The sequence below is a fragment of the Electrona antarctica genome, assembly GCF_951216825.1.
Source record: "Electrona antarctica genome assembly, chromosome: 23".
Lineage (NCBI taxonomy): Eukaryota > Metazoa > Chordata > Actinopteri > Myctophiformes > Myctophidae > Electrona > Electrona antarctica.
The window spans coordinates 30,057,857-30,081,301 of NC_136804.1; the positions used below are offsets into that span (position 1 = coordinate 30,057,857).

The following is a 23,445-nucleotide window of genomic DNA, read 5'->3' on the forward strand; positions in this document are numbered from 1 at the left end:
TTTAGACAGAAATGAAAGGAGTGATACCGGTCTGTAGTTCTTGACATCTGAGGGGTCAAGGGTTGGTTTCTTGAGGAGTGGTGTTACTCTGGCTGACTTGAGGGCAGATGGGACGCAGCCTGAGGTTACTGAGGTGTTAATGATGGAGGTGATGAAGGGGAGCAGATCAGGTGCGAAGGTCTGGAAGATTGGAGACGGGACAGGGTCGAGAGGACAGGTGGTAGGTCTAGTGGATGTCACTAGTTGTAGGACCTCGTCTGGGGAAAGAGGAGAGAAGGAGGACATGGTATGTTGGGGTTAGTAATGGTTGAGTCAGATGCCACTTTATGGGGGAGGGGGGAAAGGAGCTGCTGATATCATCAATCTTCTTCTCAAAGTAGTTGACAAAAACATCAGCAGTGAGGGATGCAGGTTGAGTGGGGGGAGGGGGCTTAAGGAGGGAGGAGAAAGTGGAGAAGAGCTTCCTTGGGTTACAAGCTCTATACATACAGAGTGCAAATAAGTAGGCAAACTAGGCATTACAATCACACAGTATTTTTTTCAGGAGGCCAAAACTCACTTTTGCCGTAGAAAGGTGATGGGCGTGGGACAGGCAGGGGAGTTGGGGGGTAAAGGGGGTGGGGGAGTGTGGACTTGAGGGACTTTGGGGGGGATTGTATGGAGGTGGGTTGGGGTTTGGGGGCCATGGGGTGTGGACTGGCAGTTGGTGGGGTATTTGGAGTTGGGGGTACATGTTATGGGGGGAATTATGTTGCATGTTCCAACACGAGGAACATGCAGTTAAGAATCCGTACAAATTCTACAGTGGAACTACAGTGGTTAATTTAAAAGTATGAATTTATACAGTGACATTATGTTATATTAGTCACAAGACTGACGGGAAACAAAATATGCCCTCCCTCATGCCACCCCCCTAGGGGGGACCCCCCCTAGTGACCTCCTGCCCTTTTGGCAATGTGCCCTTTTGGGAAAAAAGGCACATCTTTCTTTTCTTTGTTTTTGTACAGTGTACAGTATGTGGACCATGGTGACATTGATCAATTCTTGATAAAAAAAAAGCTTCCAATATATTATTTAGGCCCCAAAATCTATAAATCTCACACTATTAAGGCAACCGGCCGGTTCCACGCACTGCACAAGGTGCCCTTTTTTTTCACTTGAGCACATGTCCCTCTAAATGTCTGTGCACGCCACTGGCTAGACTGAACACACACGCTGATTAAACACCAACAACAGTGGCCTTGCAGGCCTGCAGGGGTTAACATTGGGAGGCGGAGACACTGTTGGCTTTTCTTTCCGTGCAGGCATTCCAGAAATTGTGTCACCAACAACAACAAGGAAGTAGGACTGACTGTCAGGTGGATTATTTGACATCGAGCAGGAATGGACAACCTGAAAGAGAAGGTAGAATCAAATAGCGCTGTCACGATTACACACGATAATTGTCATACAAATAATTGCGATTGTACGATTCAATTGGTTTTTTTTTGGCATTGAACATTACTATGAATTTTTGCTCAGATATGACAACATCAAGGAGATGGGTCGCACACACCAAGACTGTGGTTCAAAAAGTTTTATTTCAACCATAGGGACAAACGTTTCGGCTATCCAGCCTTCATCAGTGCTCAGATATGACAAAATACCCTAACTGAAATATACAAAGAAATTATACTGACATAGCCTATTTAATTAATAGCCTATTTAATTTATTAAACTACAAATAGCTTGTAGATCAGCTATTTCTGCTATTTCTTTGGAGAATGTATGAATTATCTTTCAATAATAACAAGTATGCAAAAACTAATTGTGCTTATCTCAAATAATTGTGATTTAAATGTGTTTTGGTTGCTTCATCATCAGGACGTGGTGTAAGCTTGTAGATCTATTTTAAAATAGCATTAGCATAAACTAGGTTAATATAATGTGTTATATTAATGTGTTATATTAATAATCTAAATCTGCAATAGCTAAAAGCTCTCAAGAGTTGTGAGCTTGTAGATCAGTTATTTTCACCATTGTTGATATTATTTGAAGATTTCTGGAAGATCTATTGGGGGTGTCATGTATCATGGTGGTGGTGGTGGTGGTGGGGGGGGGGGTGTCTAAATGTGAATACAGCAAAGCATTGATAAGAAAAAGAAAATGTAGTTTGTAATTTTTTCTTTTGAACACTATAGTTTTGTACACATTTGACACAGCAACTTTCTCTTGTAGTTACAATACAATTTACAATGTAGGCACTTAGCAGATCTCCTCTCATCCAGAGTGACTTACACTAAAGCAAGGTAAATGTAAGCAAGAGGCAATGTATGTAGTGCCTCAGTAAACACTGTGGGATCAGGTATACACAATGAACCTGCATCTGTCTAAAGTATTATGTTGATAGAAGTATTTTAGACCGTGAGGGGCGCTCTTATCATCATACATCATCCATTCATTGTCAATGGGAATTTAATCTTTGTGTAGGACAAAAAGAGCCGATTTGCTTGTCCACATATGACTCAAATGCTCCATTAATTGGGAATTTAATGTTTGTGTAAAACGAAAATCTACACTCCCCTCAACAATATACTATCAAAATAATAATCTGTAGCCTACATTGAAACTATACAACTATGGGCTGTAAACAAATGAACCTATAGCATCTGTTCTAAATCACTCAGTGGTTCCCAAACTTTTCAGGTCAAAACCCAAAAGAGAGATTAGACGTTTTCCCCGGACCCAAACAATAGTGGAAATAGAAGCAGGATTTGTTAGATTTCTTCATGAAATTACTGAAAGAAATCATTAAATTTGTCTTGAATTCATGAAAAACAAATTTTTTTTTGGGAGATGTTTTTTTCTAAATGAAAAAATAAATAAATGAAAAGCTAAATGTGGGGAAACACAAAATAAAGTGAGCCACTGTTTGGAAACAGTGGTCTACTCACTAAATGCCATCTAAATTACATTTTAACCTTTGCATGAATGGTCGTCAAGACGACTACTAGGTCAAGTGCTAGTTGAGTAATATTTGACCAGGAGTATAATTAGTTGTTTGACCGCGCTGGAGTCGAGTACTTTGTACTCTTATGCAAGTCACCGTACGTACCACTGTCAGGTCATCCAGGTTAGAAGCCACTTCAGGCCACATGTCTCCCAAGTGTTTGTGGACCACCACATCTGACCGCCACATTATGGGTGGGCCGTGTGCATTTTCAGAGCGCCATGTGACATCACGCCACCATATATGGTAACGACTCCATATATGGTCACGCTTCTTGACATCACGCCTCGTGACACGTCACGCCACCATATATGGCCGTCTCCATATATGAAGATCACGACACATGACCTCATCAAACCCTGGATAGCCATACATGGAGAAGACTGGACCATCACCTAGATCTGCATATATGGAGCCGGCCAGCAACTCTACATCTGACCTCAAACCTCAAACCCTTAAGATCTCCATATATGAAGCTGACCTGTTCTGACATTCCATAATGTTGATCCTCCCCACCCATCCTTCCTCTTCGATGTCTCCATTTTGACTGATACCTGTCCATTCAAACTCTAGACGGGCCAGCCCCAAAGCCGTGCCCGGCAGGCCGCGAAAACTAGAGTTCTCAACAGGCCTGAAAATTAACACTTTAAATCGCTCAGGGTTATTTAATCCATTACATTATAGCGGCCATTCGATTTATAAACACGGACCCCTTTTCCGGACGGACCGGAAGTTGTTGTTGATGTGTGTGTAGCAGCTAACAATAGCCACACCACTCTAGAGTCGATTGACAACGACAAGAATAAATCTATCGCGACTGGCAACTGGACCGGAGCGCCGTCTAAAACAGGATCTTTTTTCATAATTAGACGGGATGATTTAGATCGCGAGTTATGAACGTTTTAAGATTTTCATTTTCATCAGCTGAACAGGGGAGGGAGTTTTTCGATGACGTCTCACTCTTGCACAACACCGAGGATTGCCCAACAGGCGCTAGCAGGCTGTGGAGCCATCCGATCCGTTCTCATATCAATAAACTTCGTCTTTTGGACAAGACTTCGTCCTGGGCGTCGGGCGTTACTAATAGAAAGGACAAAGAACATTGTCCTGGGCGATGGGAGTGTTAAGGCCTGGCCCTACCTCATCAAACCCTGTACACTCAAGACACTGCCCCCGCTGCCACCCTTAGATCTCCATATATGGAGCTGACCTGTTCTGACATTCCATTATGTTGATCTGACCTCATCAAAACCTGTACACTCAAGACACCCTCCATATATGGCCAGTACAGAATTAATTCCATATATTGATCTGCCCCCCCCAAGCCAAAACGCCATGAAGCGCTCGCCCAACAGTCACCCAGGCAGATGTGTGCATGCGAGGGCGAGGGTGCTTCTCGCCCTCAGGGCGTCTTACTGGTATTTACAGATGGACATGGAAAGTCGTTATATTATCCATCTGTACGCGTGTACGGCTGTAATGCACGTAACTCGAGAACCGTTCGCCCCACCGACTTCATATTCGACACGCACGTTCCACACGCCCACAGGGAGTGCAGTGTCCCGATGTCGAGTCGGTCGGACCCACGGTTGTCCAGAACTGCCACAAAAGGCCTCTGCCCGGGCTCTTTAGGGCCCCTGCCCATGGTCCATAATCTATATACAATATGGAGCTAGCCTGTTCTGACATCACAGCACTCCATATTTGGGCATGCCTGACACAGAGCTCCATATATATATATATATATATATATATATATATATATATATATATATATATATATAGGCATAAAGGACACAGAGAGACAGATACAGAAATCTCCATATATGGGCATAAAAGGGACACAGACAGATGGGTGGAACGGGTACTCTGACAAGGTTACAATGGGCACTGCATAGCCGGGTGGGGCATGGATCTCCAACTTCCATCGTTACCGACCGGTGTAGCTCTTCGCCTGGGCACGGGTACAGTTTGTATTAATTCAGGGAAGGACATGGACAGACGTTATATTATTTGTATTTACAGATGGACATGGACAGTCCGGTGTTCTTGGCGTTCTGTACCTACGCCACCATCGTCATCCTGAAGATGATGATGATGTCATTCATGACGGCGTTCTTCCGCTTTTCACGAGGGGTAAGACAGTGTTTTTCACCAGTGTTTTTCACGAGGGGTAAGACAGTGTTTTTCACGAGGGGTAAGACAGTGTTTTTCACGAGGGGTAAGACAGTGTTTTTCACCAGTGTTTTTCACGAGGGGTAAGACAGTGTTTTTCACGAGGGGTAAGACAGTGTTTTTCACGAGGGGTAAGACAGTGATTTTCACGAGGGGTAAGACAGTGATTTCCACGAGGGGTAAGACAGTGATTTTCACGAGGGGTAAGACAGTGATTTTCACGAGGGGTAAGACAGTGATTTTCACGAGGGGTAAGACAGTGTTTTTCACGAGGGGTAAGACAGTGATTTTCACGAGGGGTAAGACAGTGGGGTTTTTATCAGCTTGCAGAGCTGATCTACATTTACTAGACTGTAAAGACGACATTAGTAGACACCTTTCCATATAGCCTGAACGGTATAAAGAACACCGCAACTGGAGGAGGCTGTGTTAACTTGTGAACAGATCAATTTTCAATTCAATTTTATTAAAGTGTCAAATCACAACAAGTTGTCTCAAGACACTTTACAAACCAACAAAGATCCACCCAGAGCAAGCAGTACTGCGACAATGGTAACGAAAAACTCCCCTTTAGGAAGAAACGTCAGGCAGAACCCGACTCTAGGGTGGGCGGCCATCTGCCTCAACCGTGTCGGGGGGGGGGGGGGGGGGGGGGGAAATAGGTGGAAAGAATAGAAGAGAGATAGACAGGGAAAGAGATACAGGCAAATACAGGTAGTAGCAATAACAATAATAATGAATGAAATAGTGTAGGATAATATAATTAATTAAATAGTGTAAGATAATATAAAATGGTATAGTAGCAGATGAGTACCATCTATACTATTGCTGAACTCCAGATTATTCTTTATTGATTATGTGTGGTTGTATGACAAAAAACAGAGCACTTATTTTAAATCACGACACACACTGTTTAAAAACAAACAAATGTAGAGTATCACACTATTACGCTAAAATTATAATAAAGTATATAATGTAATTAGAATAACATAAGTCAAAGCAGGGAAGTAAATTATGCTATTTCATCCATTCAGGCCTTTGCAAACCTAGAAGACGTAGCGGATAAACCAGCCGAGGAGAGAAAGAAGATGATCAAAGCTGATCCAGATGTGGAGCGTGTGAGAAGGTTAGAATAAATAAATAATGTTTTATCATATTTTAATTATTTTTTTTATAATGTTTTTCTTTTTTTGGTCCATGTATATTTAGTTCCTGACACGTTTACGCTGCGGACAAAGCCAACTCGAGTTGTGACACATCATGGCAATAAACACAATGTTTTGGGCCAAACAAAGAATTAGAAAGAAGGAAAAAAATGGCAGGTTACAACACTTTTTTCGTTGTTTATATTCTTTGTAATTATTTGTTTGGTCCAAAATAATTGTGTTTGTTGTCATGATTTGACGCTTATAAGGTCTTTAAATAAATACTTTTTGAAATGTCTATGGGAAAAATGCATTGGGAATTATTTCCTCGGCCTGGCGTCGTCATGAAAGTGGGACTGCAACACTCTATAGAGATGCACGGATATGGGAATATGGGATACCGATGTTTAAAATAACAATTTAGCCGATAGCTGATACTGATACGAATATTTATTTATTTAGTTTTTGGTGTTATTTGTTCCCCCTTTTGTGCCAGGGAAACAAATGTTGATGTTGTGTTTACCTTGATTACTGTAAGTCTGCGTCTGCTAAATGCCTAAAATTGTAAAATAAAAAAATCATTTGTATAGCACTTCTCAAATATAGTTACAAAATGCTGTACACAAAGGAATGTAATTGCAAACACAAAGTGAGTTACTGTATTTCAAAATAAGCTTTGCTAATTTAATATATTCTATTTAATAGAAGCGGACTCCACTTTAACAAACGAGCCAACGATATATAATTCTTGTACAATTTTTTTCCCATGACATATTCTCTTTCGTGTCCAGATGCCACCAGAATGATTTGGAGAACATCATTCCCTTCGTCGTGATTGGTCTGCTGTATTCTCTGACCGGTCCGGATCTGTCCACGGCCCTGATCCACTTCCGGGTGTTTGCGGCGTCCCGGATCCTCCACACGGTGGCGTACGTGTGCCCTCTGCCCCAGCCCAGTAGAGCCCTGACCTGGATGATCGGCATGGTGGTCACCTTCTCCATGGCCTACAGGGTGCTCACCACTGCCTCCTATCTGTAGAGATGAGACTGCATGGTGGTCACCTTCTCCATGGCCTACAGGGTGCTCACTACTGCCTCCTATCTGTAGAGATGAGAGCTGCATGGTGGTCACCTTCTCCATGGCCTACAGGGTGCTCACTACTGCCTCCTATCTGTAGAGATGAGAGCTGCATGGTGGTCACCTTCTCTATGGCCTACAGGGTGATCACTACTGCCTCCTATCTGTAGAGATGACCGGCATGGTGGTCACCTTCTCCATGGCCTACAGGGTGCTCACTACTGCCTCCTATCTGTAGAGATGAGACTGCATGGATTCAAGTTCTCAGTCGCCACGACTGATTTCAGTCATTTGGATTCTGGAGATGGCAGCGATTCTTCTATTTCAGCATAAGCGAATAAGCCAAAGTAGTCTATTCTACAAACGGTCATTGCTTGTAGAATAGACTACTTGCGCAGTTGTGCTTGTTTTAAGATTATAGCGCATTATACCACAGGTCGTTTCGAGGAAGCAATCTGATTGGTTGAAACAGCCTTCTAGCCGTGGGTTAAACCAGCACCATTCACCACCTAATCAAAACAAAGAATTCAGCTGCTCTGTTCTCCCAGAGCGCTAGCAAACTCGGTGGCTAGGCTAGCTAGTTTCTTGGGACATTTGTGGTCGTAGTGACTACATCTGTCATTAAAAAATATATTTTTTTCAGCGATTCTCTTAGTTTTAAGGGTAACTGTGGTATAATTGCAATATTACACGAGAGGGTGTGGGTTAACGTGATTATTGCCACTTCAGTGATGCGGTAAGGAAGGAACGTTCCTTCCTTACCGCATCCCTGTCGTGGCAATAATCACGTTAACCCACACCCTCTCGTGTAATATTGCTTAATTTCAAGTGGTCAAACTGGCATTATGTGCAGTGAAGAATTATCATCCATATAAAACCTATAAAAGTCTCGGATATTTCATATAAAAGCAAATGTTAAAAGCCTCAGTCTGTGGTTTCTTCACCTGCTTGGTAGTATGTAATGGCAAGAACAAAATTACTAAAACCTCATCATTTAATTTACTACATATTGTGTTAATTGTTAAGAAATGTAGTGCGGGTGGGCGCACACTGTTTCAGTTGTGAGATTATATTGTGTTTTTAATCCATGTGACTGGCACTGGTGCACGTACTGCCCAAGTGGCGTATGCAGGAATGACAATTTAGGGTAGGCAAGAATACGCGGGCGGGGTCCGTGGGGGGGGCAAAACACCCTTCAAAACCTTCATATGCAAGTATAATCAATGTATGTATTTTCATTTTCTTGACTCCTACAACTGGCTTTGTTAGTGCAGAAAAATGAGCATGGTTGCTATGTTCACCCTGTTCACCCGGGTGTGATTTCATTACGTCAGACATGATTTCATTACGTCAGACAGGCTATATTACACCACTCAGTTCACACGGGTGTGATTTTTTAATGACACCTGTGTGAAGTGAGGGGCGCTCTTATCATCATACATCATCCATGCATTGTCAATGGGAACTTATTCTTTGTGTAGGACAAAAATAGCCGATTTGCTCGTGCACACATCTCCATTCATTGTCAATGGGAATTTCCAATTTGTGTAAGACGAAAATCTAGGGCTAGCGTCACTCAAAAAAGCACAGTAGGCCTATAGAGCGTCGCAGTCCCGCCTCCTACCCTGGACCAGGAAATGAAACCCAATGCATTATTCTCATAGACATTTTTTAAAGTATTTATTTAAAGACGGTTACGCCGCGGACAAAGCCAACTCGAGTCGTGACAACTCATGACAACACAAACAATATTTTGGACCAAACAAATAATTACAAAGAAGAAAAACAACAAAAAAAGTGTTGTAACCTGCCGTTTTTTTCTTCTTTCTAATTATTTGTTTGGTCCAAAATATTGTTTGTGTTGTCATGAGTTGTCACGACTCGAGTTGGCTTTGTCCGCGGCGTAACCGTCTTTAAATAAATACTTTAAGAAATGTCTATGAGAATAATGCATTGGGTTTCATTTCCTGGTCCAGGGTAGGAGGCGGGACTGCAACGCTCTATAGAGCATTACAGATAAGGCGAACATGACGTCCTGCACAAATTAGTGACTCATTTCAACATTGCATTGGAAGTAATCCGAGTTCCCAGAAGTTTTGTAAGCTTTGTTCTCTGAGTGAAGAGACTCTCTCTCCACCCAACATATTTTGTATTCCCCATACATATGAAATATGTTGGGTGGAGAGATATTGTCTCGATACGATAGACAACAGGAATTACACAGTTGTAACTTTAGCAATCCAGCCTCAGGTTTTAAGAGAAGACTAAAGGCCTATTCATAGTCTGGATTTTCGGTGGTGAGGTGACCACCGGAGCTGAAATAACGTTGAGCGGTGGTGAGTAAAAACAGAGAGAAGGGCTGGGGCGGTGGCGGTGGTTTGCTCTTCACCACGGCTAGTGACGTCATGTTGTAGTTCGGTGGTCACCTCACCACCGAAAATCCATACTATGAATAACGCTTTAAAAGCTGCTAAGGAGCAAGCAGACTTAATTTGTAGGGGAAGACTGTTCCAGAGGTCGGGGCCGGCCACTGAAAGAGCTCGGTCACCTCCGAATAGTAAATCCTCGTCCCACCCTATACTTTCGTGCGGTCCAAATGAACACAGCGAGCGCTCCCTAAAGCATTATTCATAGTATGGATTTTCGGTGGCGAGGTGACCACCGAACTACAACATGACGTCACGAGCCACGGTGAAGAGCAAACCAACGCCACCGCCCCAGCTCTTCTCTGTTTTTACTCTCTGTTGTGACCTCACCACCGAAAATCCAGACTATGAATGAGCTTTAACGCACTGACGTCCAGTGTTGATTTCGTCGACTAATACTATGACAGAAAATGTTCGCCGACTACCTTTTTTCACTGACGAAAACTAAACTGAAACTAAATGAAAACTAAGCTATGATGGCTGACTATAAGACTATATTGACAATTTCGACAAATAACAACTAGACTAAAATGTGCACTTAGTTGCATGCTGAAAATAGCCGTTCTGCAAGCTGAACTAAAATCTTATGATATTTAGTCGACTAAAACTAGACTAACGCTACAACATTCCAGGTGACTAAAACTACATGAAAACTACTCAAGAGACTATAACTAAAATCTAAATGTGCTGTCAAAACCAACACTGCTGACGTCACTCACTGGTCAAAGTATTGTGAGGAAAGGAAGGACAGGTCGCCGCTGGCGCCCAGCCAATGGAGCCAGGTGGACCGTGTGCTCCTTATATACTCTAAGGTGTGCTCCCACTGCACACTATATTGTTCGGTGAAGTGATGGGAACTTTTATTAATGCTATTGGGTTTTTTTCCCCCCACACACTCACGTGACGTGCATGCCCTGAATATGTGCTTTTATCAATACAGGTTTGTATTCAAGGTTTGTACCATCGGTCTGTTCTGCCATTGTGTCATGTGCGTGTGCGTGTGTGTGTGTGTGAGAGAGAGTGAGTGTGTAACGTGTAAGGCCTGACACCTTCGCATCTAGCATACAACATTGATGCATGCTAGATGTATGAAAGGGTTTGTTTACATCTTGCCCCAATGCATTTCCAATGGAAGTCACATGGTTTGACACAACATTTGTGTTGTACGGCTTCCGGCTGTGTTTCGACTGCCCCCCACCCCCTCATACAACAAAAATGTTGTGTCAAACCATGTGACTCCCATTGGAAATGCATTGCGAGCTTGCATCAGTAAACAAGTCTGTTATAGGCTATAGGCTGTAAGCCTATGTGGTGTATTTTCACACCTAAAACTCACTAAACCGTAGTAAACTCTAGAGAGATGAACTAGGCTAACGCAAACTGTAGAGTAGTGAAAAACCTCGTCAAAAAGCATCGGATCGGATCGGAGAAAGAACAGGCAGAGAGATGAACTGAAGATCCATGTTGACCATTTATTCAATCAAAGACAGAGTCCAGAATGACAAAAATAGCATAGCTTCCCCGTAGGCCTTGGTCGGCCCACGGGAGCTCCCAGCAGACTGACCGTAGCCAGCCCAGACTAGTGATTTTCACATTGACAACATGACATGATATAGTACAGAATTGAATTCAGAGGTGGAGTCAAAATTAACATACAGATCAACAGATGGCCTTTTGGTTAGCAGATGGCTGTCCCCCTGTGTGTTTTGATTCACACCTGTGACAAGCTCCAAGCAGTATAGAACAAAGCTTTAGCCACAGGGTACTTCATGAGAACCTCTGATGAAGGAAAGCTCCCAGACTAAGCACTTTTGACCAGACAATGTGACTCCACTTAACCTGCATCAAATTCGCACAGAGACCAAAGTGTAGTCTAATATTATTGACAGAATATTGCATTATTGGCTATATGGACTATATTTTACGATTCCACACTCCCCCCTTATGACAATCACAAGATTGGCATATATAAAAATACATATAGTCCATATTCAACTGTAGTACACCCCCCTTTTGACTCCATCACAGCCTACCGAACATCAGGAAAAACAACAACAAATGACAACATTACACAAAGTTCCCAAAATGATTACAACTGGTTCAAATTACATGTTCTCGTTCTTCTAAATGATTCTTCTTCTACATCCTTACAATTTCATCAATGTACACCTAGCATCACTTTTCGACACATCAAAACACTCACAATACCCTGTCTGTAACTTCAAATCACTTTTTTAAACGAATTTCACATAACCTTATCGATCAATGATAGAAATGGAACTTTAAACATATACTGACATTAAAATCACAACAACACTTTCGTCTTAACCCCTTTGTTTCACTTTGAAACTCCCACTTTGTTGGAATAATTATTGGCCTTCAATCTTAATAATTAAACACCCAGTTTAATATGATATTAAGAGTAAAACATAGTCATAACCTTCATTTTCAAATAAGCTTTTCGGACATGTTTGATAAATTCATTTATATTCTGAAACTACTCCTTCAAAGGCTTGGTGAGCGCGATGCGGGGAAGGGAGTGAGGCAAAATAAGTCCCGATGCCAATACGATCCTAGCCAGAGGCCACCTCCTGCTTCAGACTAACAAGTCACAGTTCAACTTAACCAGGGTACTATCGGGTTACGTTACTTATCCTGACCCTAACTTAATGAACGCTAACTCCCTCACGTTTAAAGACAAAAGCTTTCTCAATAATAACAAAAGAATATTTGCACGTCGTGGCACCCTAACTGCCTCTAGTTGACATTATCGTAAACTAAATTTAACACGAGAAAAGAATAATCAGCTCTACTAATTCTAAGACGATTTTATACTGAAGCGTATGAGAGGGGCACCGGGATCTCGGCCGTCTGACACAGAGCATCAATTAATCTCAATAAAGCTAAAATTATTTAAACATTCTCCAAATTACCCCATAGACTCTATTTCTTGAATCAACTTCTTAACTAATTTAACTTCGACAAAACACACAAACATCAGCGTATGCCTACATATACGCTGAATAGACTCACATTTAGACACACTTTTTGAATACAGATAAAGACTATTGAATCTCTCCATCTGTTATTAATAAACTTCTTATAATGTCGCATTATTCATTGTCTCACCTCATGTCCGTACAGCCATGCTTGGTCAAACAGAAGCTGCATGAAAGTTGCCGTTGAACTCGCCGCTCCGCACGTCGCTCTGCTTCCATTGTCCCATCCAACACAGCACCATACTCCCCCCTCCAGACATTATATGAATATGAAATATCACATAAACGACTGGAAAGAAAAACATGAACGCACGTGTAGCTACAAGCCCCATCGAAACAAAGAAACGCCGCAAAACGAGCTTGCAGATCCGCTGTTTCTGAAGAATGAAATGAACCCGTGGTCGCCGTTCGCCCGTGACCACCCCCGCTGACGAAATGAACCATGCGCTGATCGTTCCCTTCTCCCGGTGCATGGACCGCTGATGAACACCCGGTCCGCTGCTCGGTGAAGGCCGTGTATCGATCGCCTCCCTCGGGCCGGAGATCCGCTGCTCCCCGCCGAGACGTGAAGAGAAGCATGTTCCCCGTCGACGCGCTGTGGAGGCCCGCTGCACTCCGCTGATCGTCGCTGAGTCCAGGCCGCTGTCCATCAGAGATCCGGAGCGCACCGTTTGCGCTGTTGTCATCCATCGTCGCCGAAGAGAAGACCACTTCTTCCCGCTGTAGACGAACGCCGTTTCCCCGAAAAATCAAACCAACCACCAACCGCCAAAATTAGACTGAAATATCCAAAAAACCCCGCCGGCTCTCTTCTGCCTGGCGCTGGAAGCACCAAAGACACCGGGTTTCAGGGCAACATCTATGTGGTGTATTTTCACACCTAAAACTCACTAAACCGTAGTAAACTCTAGAGAGATGAACTAGGCTAACGCAAACTGTAGAGTAGTGAAAAACCTCGTCAAAAAGCATCGGATCGGAGAAAGAACAGGCAGAGAGATGAACTGAAGATCCATGTTGACCATTTATTCAATCAAAGACAGAGTCCAGAATGACAAAAATAGCATAGCTTCCCCGTAGGCCTTGGTCGGCCCACGGGAGCTCCCAGCAGACTGACCGTAGCCAGCCCAGACTAGTGATTTTCACATTGACAACATGACATGATATAGTACAGAATTGAATTCAGAGGTGGAGTCAAAATTAACATACAGATCAACAGATGGCCTTTTGGTTAGCAGATGGCTGTCCCCCTGTGTGTTTTGATTCACACCTGTGACAAGCTCCAAGCAGTATAGAACAAAGCTTTAGCCACAGGGTACTTCATGAGAACCTCTGATGAAGGAAAGCTCCCAGACTAAGCACTTTTGACCAGACAATGTGACTCCACTTAACCTGCATCAAATTCGCACAGAGACCAAAGTGTAGTCTAATATTATTGACAGAATATTGCATTATTGGCTATATGGACTATATTTTACGATTCCACACTATAGTCAGCGGCTAGAGATCTCATAGCCTGCTCCAACCCTTCAATATAAAGTTCCAAATAATGTAAACAAACATCAGTGTAGTGAGTTAGGTCTATAATATAGGCAAGGTCGAAACACCCCAGCCAGTGTTGTGGTGTTGAGTCATTATAGGCCCATGTATATTTAGTTCCAGAGCCTTTTCTAGAGCACTGGTTCCAAAACCTCTTCATGTCAAGGACCCCCAAATTGACATTTGTTCTGCGGACACCCATTTGAAAAAGATATGCCAGGGATGCCCATAAGAGAAGAATTGTATTGCTCTAGCAGTGATTCTCAACCATTTTAATTTCAAGGACCCCCAGTTTGACATGCATTAGGCTACGGACCCCCATTTAATGGCATTTATATCTCTGGGTCCTCAATTTATACTGTAAAATCAATGTTGATTTAACTCACAGTGTACAAATGGAACCTATCTATCATCTAGTTAGGGACGCCCCTGAAACTCCCACAAGGACCCCTGGGGGTCCCCGGACCCCACTTTGGGAACCCATGATCTAGTTAGGGACGCCCCTGAAACTCCCACAAGGACCCCTGGGGGTCCCCAGAACGCACGTTGGGAACCACTGTTCTAGACTGGAGGACTATGTTTGGTTTTGTTGGCATTGTGTGGTTATTGTGATTGTGGTTATTTTAAAGATTTGCCGACATACTTTAATTAGTATGGGCCTGGGGTACCCTTTGTGTAGAATACGTACTGGAAAGTGCATGTTTGACCAGATAAGCATTATCAGAATATTGTTGTGTGCCAAGTTGAAAGTTCAGAGAAACCATATAGGTACAGGGCTAACAAGAGATACTGTATAATTGTGCAAACTCAATATTCTTTATGCAAGTCATTGTATTCTTGAACATTTGTTAATTTACAGTTTATGTTGCTAGGGGTAGCCAGTAGTGACCATTTCAGCCAACTATTGACCATGGCATGATGTGAGTCGTTTTCAACAGACAGTTGAACATGCTAAAATTAACATATTACCGTACTTTTGCGATTCATAAAATGTCAGTACAGGCTTAAAAACTATGGTTGAGTTCTGATCCACAGGCAGTAACAATTCATAATAAATGGAATTATAGTTTTCTTTTCTGTTTTTGTCATCTGCTGCCACCTTGTGCTACAAAAGTAAATTACCCCAGTAGTAGCAACGTGCTTCCTCGTGTCAAAACTGACACTATTATGCTTCTTGAATACAATTCAAATGTTTCCTGGCCACATCAGCAAAGAGCAAAATCCACATCATCAAAATGGTCATGTGGATAAGTAAATGTATTAATGTACACATTTCCTGAGGTAAATAAATAGCCTACAATGCATTTAATGTGTATGTGTTTATGTACAGCTTTCTTGAGGCTGTGATGCGGTGTTCTCATCTTGTCTGTTTTCGTTCACATGAGACATGTGATGTCTCTCACAGTGGTGGAAATAACAAAATAAAACTAAATAAGTATATTTGCTTAAGTACTGTACTTGAGTACAATGTTGAGCTATTTGTACTATTTCCAATGTCCAATACTTTCACTTCTACTCCACTACATCTCGGATCCAAATATTGCACTTTTATTTCACTACATTTATTTGAAAATGTAGTAGTTACGTTGTAGATTTTGATTATTATAAAACATACAATAACCACTCCGCCCTATATACATTTCTGACCAGGACATAAAAGGTAAGAAAACATTTGAATTTTGAAGAGTAAAGAAGGGGTAATTTTGGAGTGTATTAAAACCTATGGGGTAACACACTGAGTGGCAAAAAAAACTACTTTCTGGCCTTGACAGCCCATACTAGCCCGTCTCCGGTGAGCTGAGCTCAACCCGGGGGGTCCGGAGACGGGCTAAGCCCATACATACAAACAGAAAAGTCCTATCTGATGGTGTTAAACAACATTAAACTCACCAATATTGCAGCTGTACGAAAAGCTTGAATTATCCTCTTTCTATCTGCAATGTTTTTGTTTCATAAAAATCCACCGTAGACATGTTATCATGAGCTACTATGAAAATGCCAGCTCCGTTAATCCAAAGCCCCATCAGGTACATATTTAAACTATTTTCAGCAATGGTATAATATTTTCGGTAGGTAGATCCTGTTGAGCTGGTCATTTTGAAAGTAGCTCTCAAGTCAAAAATGTGTGGGCACCCCTGCTGTACAGTATGTGGACCATGGTGACATTGATCAATTATTGATAACAAAAAGCTTCCAATATATTATTTAGGCCCCAAAATCTATAAATCTCACACTATTAAGGCAACCGGCCGGTTCCACGCACTGCACAAGGTGCCCTTTTTTTCACTTGAGCACCTGTCCCTCTAAATGTCTGTGCACGCCACTTAGGTGAGGGCATATATGAAAAAAAGGCACCTTACCCTAAAAAAATTGCAACAGAAGGTTTCTCAACTGTTTTGTGTAGTATTAGGTGTCCTTAATAACATACTAAAAGTTTACCAAAGTTTGACCATGCGAAAGGTGTTATTTTAGCATAATATGCATAATATGCCCATAACATCCTATATAAGGCAAAAAAGTCCAAATTTCATCATTCTTTAAGTAACATTCTTTAAGTAACATATATATGTGACATATGAAACTAGGGTGTTTGCATGATTCTGAATCCATTCCAAGCATTAGTTTTGCACAAAAAACACTCCTTGGGCTAAATTAGGCCATATCCACTTGACCAAATGTGCTGACCTCATCACGTTTGTGTGGCCGTTTTCCTCCCAAGGAGTGTTTTTTGTGCAAAACTAATGCTTGGAATGGATTCAGAATCATGCAAACACCCTAGTTTCATATGTCACATGTTACTTAAAGAATGATGAAATTTGGACTTTTTTGCCTTATATAGGATGTTATGGGCATATTATGCATATTATGCTAAAATAACACCTTTCGCATGGTCAAACTTTGGTAAACTTTTAGTATGTTATTAAGGACACCTAATACTACACAAAACAGTTGAGAAACCTTCTGTTGCAATTTTTTTAGGGTCAAACCATAATTGCACCTGTCTAACTGGCTAGACTGAACACACACGCTGATTAAACACCAACAACAGTGGCCTTGCAGGCCTGCAGGGGTTAACATTGGGAGGCTGTTGGCTTTTCTTTCCGTGCAGGCATTCCAGAAATTGTGTCACCAACAACAACAAGGAAGTAGGACTGACTGTCAGGTGGATTATTTGACATCGAGCAGGAATTGACAACCTAAAAGACAAGGTAGAATGAAATAGCGCTGTCACGATTACACGATAATTCAAGTTGATGATTAGGCTAATTGTCATAAAAATAATTGCGATTATTGCATTGAACATTACTATGAATTTTTGCTCAGATATGACAAAATCAAGGAGATGGGTCGCACACACCAAGACTGTGGTTCAAAAACTTTTATTTCAAACCATAGGGACAAACGTTTCGGCTATCCAGCCTTCATCAGTGCTCAGATATGACAAAACACCCTAACTATATAATATACAAAGAAATTATACTGACATAGCCTATTTAATTAATAGCCTATTTAATTTATTAAACTACAAATAGCAGAAATCTTGTAGATCAGCTATTTCTGCTATTTCTTTGGAGAATGTATGAATTATCTTTCAATAATAACAGGTATGCAAAAACGAATTGTGCTTATCTCAAATAATGGTGATTTAAATGTGTTTTGGTTGCTTCATCATCAGGACGTGGTGTAAGCTAAATAGCATTAGCATAAACTAGGTTAATATAATGTGTTATATTAATAATCTAAATCTGCAATAGCTAAAAGCTCTCAAGAGTTGTGAGCTTGTAGATCAGTGATTTGCACCATTGTTGAATATTATTTGAAGATTTCTGGAAAATATATTGGGGGTGTCATGTATCATGGTGGTGGTGTGTGTGTGGGGGGGGGGGGGTGTCTAAATCTGAATACAGCAAAGCATTGATATGAAAAAGAAAATGTAGTTTGTAATTTTTTCTTTTGAACACTATAGTTTTGTACACATTTGACACAGCAACTTTCTCTTGTAGTTACAATACAATTTACAATGTAGGCACTTAGCAGATCTCCTCTCATCCAGAGTGACACTAAAGCAAGGTAAATGTAAGCAAGAGGCAATGTATGTAGTGCCTCAGTAAACACTGTGGGATCAGGTATACACAATGAACCTAGCATCTGTCTAAAGTATTATGTTGATAGAAGTATTTTAGACCGTGAGGGGCGCTCTTATCATCATACATCATCCATGCATTGTCAATGGGAATTTAATCTTTGTGTAGGACAAAAATAGCTGATTTGCTTGTCCACATATGACTCAAATGCTCCATTAATTGGGAATTTAATGTTTGTGTAAAACGAAAATCTACACTATAGCTGCGCCCCTCAACAATATACTATCAAAATAATAATCTGTAGCCTACATTGAAACTATACAACTATGGGCTGTAAACAAATGAACCTATAGCATCTGTTCTAAATCACTCAGTGGTTCCCAAACTTTTCAGGTCAAAACCCAAAAGAGAGATTAGACGTTTTCCCCGGACCCAAACAATAGTGGAAATAGAAGCAGGATTTGTTAGATTTCTTCATGAAATTACTGAAAGGAATCATTAAATTTGTCTTGAATTCATGAAAAACTAATTTTGCTTTTTTTTGGGAGATGTTTTTTTCTAAATGAAAAAATAAATAAATGAAAAGCTAAATGTGGGGAAACACAAAATAAAGTGACCCACTGTTTGGAAACAGTGGTCTACTCTAAATGACCACTAAATGCCATGTAAATTACATTTTAACCTTTGCATGAATGGTCGTCAAGACGACTACTAGGTCAAGTGCTAGTTGAGTAATATTTGACCAGGAGTATAATTAGTTGTTTGACCACGCTGGAGTCGAGTACTTTGTACTCTTATGCAAGTCAGCGTACGTACTGCTGTCATGTCATCCAGGATAGAAGCCACTTCAGGCCACATGTCTCCCAAGTAGTGTTTGTGGACCACCACATGTGACTGCCACATTATGGGTGGGCCAAGTGCATTTTCAGAGCGCCATGTGACATCACGCCTCCATATATGGTCACGACTCCATATGGTCACGCTTCTTGACATCACGCCTCGTGACACGTCACGCCACCATATATGGCGTGACCTCATCAAACCCTGGATAGCCATACATGGAGAAGACTGGACCATCACCTAGATCTGCATATATGGAGCCGGCCAGCAACTCTACATCTGACCTCAAACCTCAAACCCTTAAGATCTCCATATATGAAGCTGACCTGTTCTGACATTCCATAATGTTGATCCTCCCCACCCATCCTTCCTCTTCGATGTCTCCATTTTGACTGATACCTGTCCATTCAAACTCTAGACGGGCCAGCCCCAAAGCCGTGCCCGGCAGGCCGCGAAAACTAGAGTTCTCAACAGGCCTGAAAATTAAGGCCTGGCCCTACCTCATCAAACCCTGTACACTCAAGACACTGCCCCCGCTGCCACCCTTAGATCTCCATATATGGAGCTGACCTGTTCTGACATTCCATTATGTTGATCTGACCTCATCAAACCCTGTACAATCAAGACACCCTCCATATATGGCCAGTACAGAATTCATTCCATATATTGATCTGCCCCCCCATGCCAAAACGCCATGAAGCGCTCCCCCAGCAGCTGTCACCCAGGCGGATGTGTGCATGCGAGGGCGAGGTCGTTTCTCGCCCTCAGGGCGCCTTACTGGTATTTACAGATGGACATGGAAAGTCGTTACATTATCCGTCTGTAAATGCACTATACGTCTACGTCTGTCTGTACGTCTGTCTGTACGCGTGTACGGCTGTAATGCACGTAACTCGAGAACCGTTCGTCCCACCGACTTCATATTCGACACGCACGTTCCACACGCCCACAGGGAGTGCAGTGTCCCGATGTCGAGTCGGTCGGACCCACGGTTGTCCAGAACTGCCACAAAAGGCCTCTGCCCGGGCTCTTTAGGGCCCCTGCCCATGGTCCATAATCTATACAATATGGAGCTATCCTGTTCTGACATCACAGCACTACATATTTGGGCATGCCTGACACAGAACTCCATATAGGCATAAAGGACACAGAGAGACAGATACAGAAATCTCCATATATGGGCATAAAAGGGACACAGACAGATGGGTGGAACGGGTACTCTGACACGGTTATAACGGTCACTGCATAGCCGGGTGGGGCATGGATCTCCAACTTCCATCGTTACCGACCGGTGCAGCTCTTTGCCTGGGCACGGGTACAGTTTGTATTAATTCACATGGACAGACGTTATATTATTTGTATTTACAGATGGACATGGACAGTCCGGTGTTCTTAGCGTTCTGTACCTACGCCACCATCGTCATCCTGAAGATGATGATGATGTCATTCATGACGGTGTTCTTCCGCTTTTCACGAGGGGTAAGACAGTGTTTTTCACGAGGGGTAAGACAGTGTTTTTCACGAGGGGAAAGACAGTGTTTTTCAGAGGGTAGAGGGGGAATAGGAGAAAAGAATAGAAGAGAGATAGGGAAAGAGATACAGGTAGTAGCAATAACAATAATAATTAATGAAATAGTGTAGGATAATATAATTAATGAAATAGTGTAAGATAATATAAAATGGTATAGTAGCAGATGAGTATCATCTATCTATGCTATTGCTGAACTCCGGATTATTCTTTATTGATTATGTGTGGTTGTATGACAAAAAACAGAGCACTTATTTTAAATCACGACACACACCGTTTAAAAACAAACAAATGTAGAGTATCTGTTTTGCTTGTATGCTATAATATGTGCTATAATTACACTATTACGCTAAAATTATAATAAAGTATATAATGTAATTAGAATAACATAAGTCAAAGCAGGGAAGTAAATTATGCTATTTCATCCATTCAGGCCTTTGCAAACCTAGAAGACCAGTATGTATGTATGGATAAACCAGCCGAGGAGAGAAAGAAGATGATCAAAGCTGATCCAGATGTGGAGCGTGTGAGAAGGTTAGAATAAATAAATAATGTTTTATCATATTTGAATTAATTTTTTATAATGTTTTTCTTTTTTTGGTCCATGTATATTTAGTTCCAGAGACGTTTACGCTGCGGACAAAGCCAACTCGAGTTGTGACACTGATGAATCTGGAATTCATAATTCTTAGTAATGTGTGCTACTGTGCTCATCTTGACTTTCATTTGGAGGTGTCTGTAGGGTGTCTGTGACTGTCTTCCACTCCAGGCTCCCACACCCGGTCCCATGTGGTGAGGGCCTGGCCATTTGCTATGTGCCTTCCTGTGGCTATTTGTATGACAAAGGAGTTTGTTGACATGAAGGAACAGACTGATTGATCAAAGGACTGGTCACTAAAATGTCTGTTGACACCCTACACTCATGTAAACTGCTTAAAAGGTTGACCAAGATGGGACTCTTTGTCAGTCGGGCGCGAGCCTTGTGGATGCACGTCAGGCCATCTCTGGCTGGCGTGAGCTTTAACCTGCTGCGCTGTGTACTTGCGAAATAAACAACATCATCTCGGATCTGCTTCTGCTGTCTGCCGTGTGTCACAACTTTTCTCCGGGGCTCTCATGGTTCAGATACATCAACACATCATGACAATAAACACAATGTTTTGGAACAAACAAAGAATTAGAAAGAAGGAAAAAAATGGCAGGTTACAACACTTTTTTCGTTGTTTATATTCTTTGTAATTATTTGTTTGGTCCAAAATAATTGATACTGATACGAATATTTATTTATTTAGTTTTTGGTGTTATTTGTTCCCCCGTGCCAGGGAAACAAATGTTGATGTTGTGTTTACCTTGATTACTGTAAGTCTGCGTCTGCTAAATGCCTAACATTGTAAAATAAAAAATTCATTTGTATAGCACTTCTCAAATATAGTTACAAAATGCTGTACACAAAGGAATGTAATTGCAAACACAAAGTGAGTTACTGTATTTCAAAATAAGCTTTGCTAATTTAATACACTATATTCTATTTAATAGAAGCGGACTCCACTTTAACAAACGAGCCAACGATATATAATTCTTGTACAATTTTTTTCCCATGACATATTCTCTTTCGTGTCCAGATGCCACCAGAATGATTTGGAGAACATCATTCCCTTCGTCGTGATTGGTCTGCTGTATTCTCTGACCGGTCCGGATCTGTCCACGGCCCTGATCCACTTCCGGGTGTTTGCGGCGTCCCGGATCCTCCACACGGTGGCGTACGTGTGCCCTCTGCCCCAGCCCAGTAGAGCCCTGACCTGGATGATCGGCATGGTGGTCACCTTCTCCATGGCCTACAGGGTGCTCACCACTGCCTCCTATCTGTAGAGATGATCGGCATGGTGGTCACCTTCTCCATGGCCTACAGGGTGCTCACCACTGCCTCCTATCTGTAGAGATGAGACTGCATGGTGGTCACCTTCTCCATGGCCTACAGGGTGCTCACCACTGCCTCCTATCTGTAGAGATGAGACTGCATGGTGGTCACCTTCTCCATGGCCTACAGGGTGCTCACTACTGCCTCTTATCTGTAGAGATGAGACTGCATGGTGGTCACCTCCTCCATGGCCTACAGGGTGCTCACCACTGCCTCCTATCTGTAGAGATGAGACTGCATGGTGGTCACCTTCTCTATGGCCTACAGGGTGATCACTACTGCCTCCTATCTGTAGAGATGAGACTGCATGGATTCAAGTTCTCAGTCGCCACGACTGATTTCAGTCATTTGGATTCTGGAGATGGCAGCGATTCTTCTATTTCAGCATAAGCAAATAAGCCGAAGTAGTCTATTCTACAAACTCTCATTGCTTGTAGAATAAACTACTTGCACTTGTTTTAAGATTATAGAGCATTTCAAGTGGTCAAACTGGCATTATGTGCAGTGCAGAATTATCATCCATATAAAACCTATAAAAGTCTCGGATATTTCATATAAAAGCAAATGTTAAAAGCCTCAGTCTGTGATTGCTTCACCTGCTTGGTAGTATGTAATGGCAGGAACAAAATTACTAAAACCTCATCATTTATTTACTACATATTGTGTTAATTGTTTAAGAAATGTAGTGCGGGTGGGCGCACACTGTTTCACTTGTGAGATTATATTG

At 41.9% G+C, this 23,445-nt stretch overlaps 2 protein-coding genes across 3 annotated transcripts; both read left to right on the forward strand.

Annotated features, from left to right (window-relative positions):
- Nucleotides 1-1,256: 1,256 nt before the first annotated feature.
- Nucleotides 1,257-22,669, forward strand: LOC306916574 (microsomal glutathione S-transferase 1-like; the record flags this gene model as incomplete). 2 transcript variants are annotated; one of them, XM_079494498.1, is made up of 5 exons in its annotated part: nucleotides 1,257-1,341; nucleotides 17,491-17,556; nucleotides 20,641-20,751; nucleotides 21,234-21,334; nucleotides 22,423-22,669. In XM_079494498.1, exons 3-5 carry the CDS (start codon nucleotides 20,641-20,643, stop codon nucleotides 22,667-22,669), a joined length of 459 nt encoding a protein of 152 aa, XP_079350624.1. In that variant the 5' UTR covers nucleotides 1,257-1,341; nucleotides 17,491-17,556. The 2 variants fall into 2 exon arrangements, with proteins under 2 accessions (XP_079350624.1, XP_079350623.1); XM_079494497.1 differs by lacking the exon at nucleotides 1,257-1,341 and having other exon boundaries at nucleotides 17,454-17,556.
- LOC306916573 (microsomal glutathione S-transferase 1-like) lies at nucleotides 1,285-7,457 on the forward strand. Its single transcript, XM_079494496.1, has 4 exons — nucleotides 1,285-1,404; nucleotides 5,015-5,125; nucleotides 6,199-6,290; nucleotides 7,101-7,457. Exons 1-4 carry the CDS (start codon nucleotides 1,384-1,386, stop codon nucleotides 7,345-7,347), a joined length of 471 nt encoding a protein of 156 aa, XP_079350622.1. The 5' UTR covers nucleotides 1,285-1,383; the 3' UTR covers nucleotides 7,348-7,457.
- Nucleotides 22,670-23,445: the final 776 nt, after the last annotated feature.